Source organism: Epinephelus moara, chromosome 16 (assembly GCF_006386435.1).
Source record: "Epinephelus moara isolate mb chromosome 16, YSFRI_EMoa_1.0, whole genome shotgun sequence".
In the NCBI taxonomy this organism is placed as follows: Eukaryota; Metazoa; Chordata; class Actinopteri; order Perciformes; family Serranidae; genus Epinephelus; species Epinephelus moara.
In genome coordinates, this window is record NC_065521.1 from 47,558,788 (window position 1) to 47,561,304 (window position 2,517).

Consider the following 2,517-nt stretch of genomic DNA (forward strand, 5'->3'; position numbering starts at 1 on the left):
GAAAGACGCAGAAAGCATCGCCATAACAACAGACGGTTGGACATCGAGAGGTACGCAAAGCTACATCACAATTACAGCCCACACAATCAACAATGACTGGAAAATGGAAAGTGTTGTACTACAGACTCGCCCACTTTTCGAGTCCCACACAGGGGCAAACATAGCTGAGGTTTTACAGACAGCTGTTACTGACTGGGAGCTTAACAAACCCAACCACGGCATCGCTATTGTTACTGACAATGCACGTAATATGGACGTGGCCGTGCGCGAGGCGGGATTGAAGCCGCACATTAAGTGTTTTGCGCACACTATAAATCTTGCAACCCAAGCTGGCCTCGGTGTTCCCCGCGTCGCTCGTTTGCTCGGGCGGGTGAGACGTGTGGCTGCTTTTTTTCATCGGAGTTCAACGGCTACCGCGGTGTTAATGTCCAAGCAGAAACAGCTACAATTGCCATCACACAAGTTAATCATGGACGTTACGACGCGATGGAACAGCACGTTGGATATGCTGGCTCGTTACCTCGAGCAGCAAGCTGCCATAGCAGCAGCTCTCACCAGCCCAGAGATAAGACAAAACGCCCGAAGCATTGATACACTTGACAGCTGCGATGTCAGAGATGCTGAAGACCTTGTGAAGCTGCTGCATCCTTTGAAGACAGCCACCACAGTGTTGTGTGAGGAGAAGAGTCCCACAGTGTCTCTCATTGTGCCACTGAAGAGCATGATTGAACAGAACATGACACCAAATGATGGAGATTCCACCACCGTGGCCAACACAAAGACTGCAATCCTCACGAATATTGCAAACAGATACAGTGGGGATGCCTTCAACTATCTGCTGGAGTGCACGGTACTGGACCCAAGGTTCCGGACTCTACCTCAGCTAGACCATGACCAGCGTGAGGCCGTCTTCCTGAGGGTACAGAACAAGGCAGAACAGTTGCTGCAAAAACAGGTATATATATCACTTTAAATTGTATTGTGTATGTTTGTCAACTAAACATTTTTAAGAGATTGATGAAGTGTGTGTGTTAGAAACATGAGAGCATCACTGTGTGTGTGTGTGTGTGTGTGTGTGTGTGTGTGGAGGGCTCTTAGCTGCTTATCAAATTTAACACCAGTGTTTCTTCTGTTTAAAGACCACAGCTGAGGAGAGGGAAGAAGGGGCAGCAGGTGGAGCTCACTGTCCCACACACGGTAGAGAGGAGGCTGTGAGAGATGATGAGCCCGAAGTGACAGAACCTGCTCCCATAAAGACAGCACTTGAGGACCTGTTAGGGAACTCTTTTTCTACTGAGCCAGAGGAGTCCAACAGTTCAAAACAGGCTGAGAGGGAAGTTGAAAACTACAGAAAAGAGGCCTCTATCCCTCTCAGTGGCTGCCCTCTGAAGTGGTGGCAAGAACACTGCTCCCAATATCCTTTGCTGTCTCACCTTGCCAAAGCGTGCCTTTCTGTCCCTGCTACCTCCGTTCCAAGTGAGCGCATCTTTTCAACAGCAGGAGACATAGTCAATGCGCAAAGATCCCAACTGCTGCCAGAGAATGTGGACATGCTAATATTCTTAAAAAAGAACATGGCTGTGTAGTTGCAGCAAGTTGTCAGTGACATACTTGGTCAGGCTCTGTTTGCACTATTTGCACTCTGTATTGACAGAGTAGAACTTTGATTTGGTTTTGCACATAATGTTTGCACTTTAAAAAAAGGAGGAAATATTTAATTTTATTATTTTTTATTATTGTTTTATTTTAACTTTTATAAATTTTAGTTCTAGTTTCAATTTGTGGAAGAAGAAGTTTATTAACAGTTAAAAGAACATGGCTGTGTAGTTGCAGCATGTTGTTAATGACATACTTGGTCAGGCTCTGTTTGCACTATTTGCACTCTGTATTGACAGAGTAGAACTTTGATTTGGTTTTGCACATAATATTGTTTGCACTTGAAAAAAAGAAAACGCCACCCAAACTCCACTAAAACTCACCAAAACTCAGCTAAAACACAGCTAAATCACTCCAACTTGCACTCTCCTCGTCAGCTGTCACAAATCACTCCAACTTGCACTCTCCTCGTCAGCTGTCACTCTCCTCCTGCTGTGCTCACTTCCCTCCACTCCTCCACAGGTAATGACGTCACTACTGTATTGATCCGTGCAGGGTGGACTGAACGGTTCAATATTTTACCGAGGACCGTTGCATCCCTACTTCACACTGACCTTGACCTTTGACCATTGACCACTAAATACTAAACAGTTCATCGCTGAGACTTGACCTTTGACCACCAAATTCCAATTAGTTCATTTGTGAGTCTGAGAGGACGTTTGTGCCAAATTTGAAAAAAATCCCTCAAGGCGTTCTTGACATATTGTTTTCACGAGAATGGGACAGACGGACGGACAGACAGATGGAGGGATGGACAGACAGACGGAGGGATGGACAGAGAGACAACCTGAAACACCTCCAGCCACTGCTGTCACCGACATAGAGGTATCAAAATGTGAACTTTTAGCTTTCAGCTCTCCT

The 2,517-nt window shown here is 45.8% G+C and overlaps 1 protein-coding gene across 1 annotated transcript; it reads left to right on the forward strand.

Moving 5' to 3' along the window:
• The first annotated feature begins 469 nt into the window (after positions 1-469).
• On the forward strand, positions 470-1,623 carry LOC126402377 (zinc finger BED domain-containing protein 4-like). Its single transcript, XM_050064279.1, has 2 exons — positions 470-955; positions 1,140-1,623. The coding sequence occupies exons 1-2, from the start codon at positions 470-472 to the stop codon at positions 1,584-1,586; spliced, it is 933 nt and encodes a 310-aa protein (XP_049920236.1). The 3' UTR covers positions 1,587-1,623.
• The last annotated feature ends 894 nt before the right edge of the window (positions 1,624-2,517 follow it).

Coding starts and splice junctions, on each gene's coding strand:
- LOC126402377 (XM_050064279.1), top strand. CDS start 470: ATGGACGTTACGACGCGATGGAACAGCACGTTGGATATGCTGGCTCGT. Junction 956..1,139: donor AACAGTTGCTGCAAAAACAG/GTATATATATCA, acceptor TTCTGTTTAAAG/ACCACAGCTGAGGAGAGGGA.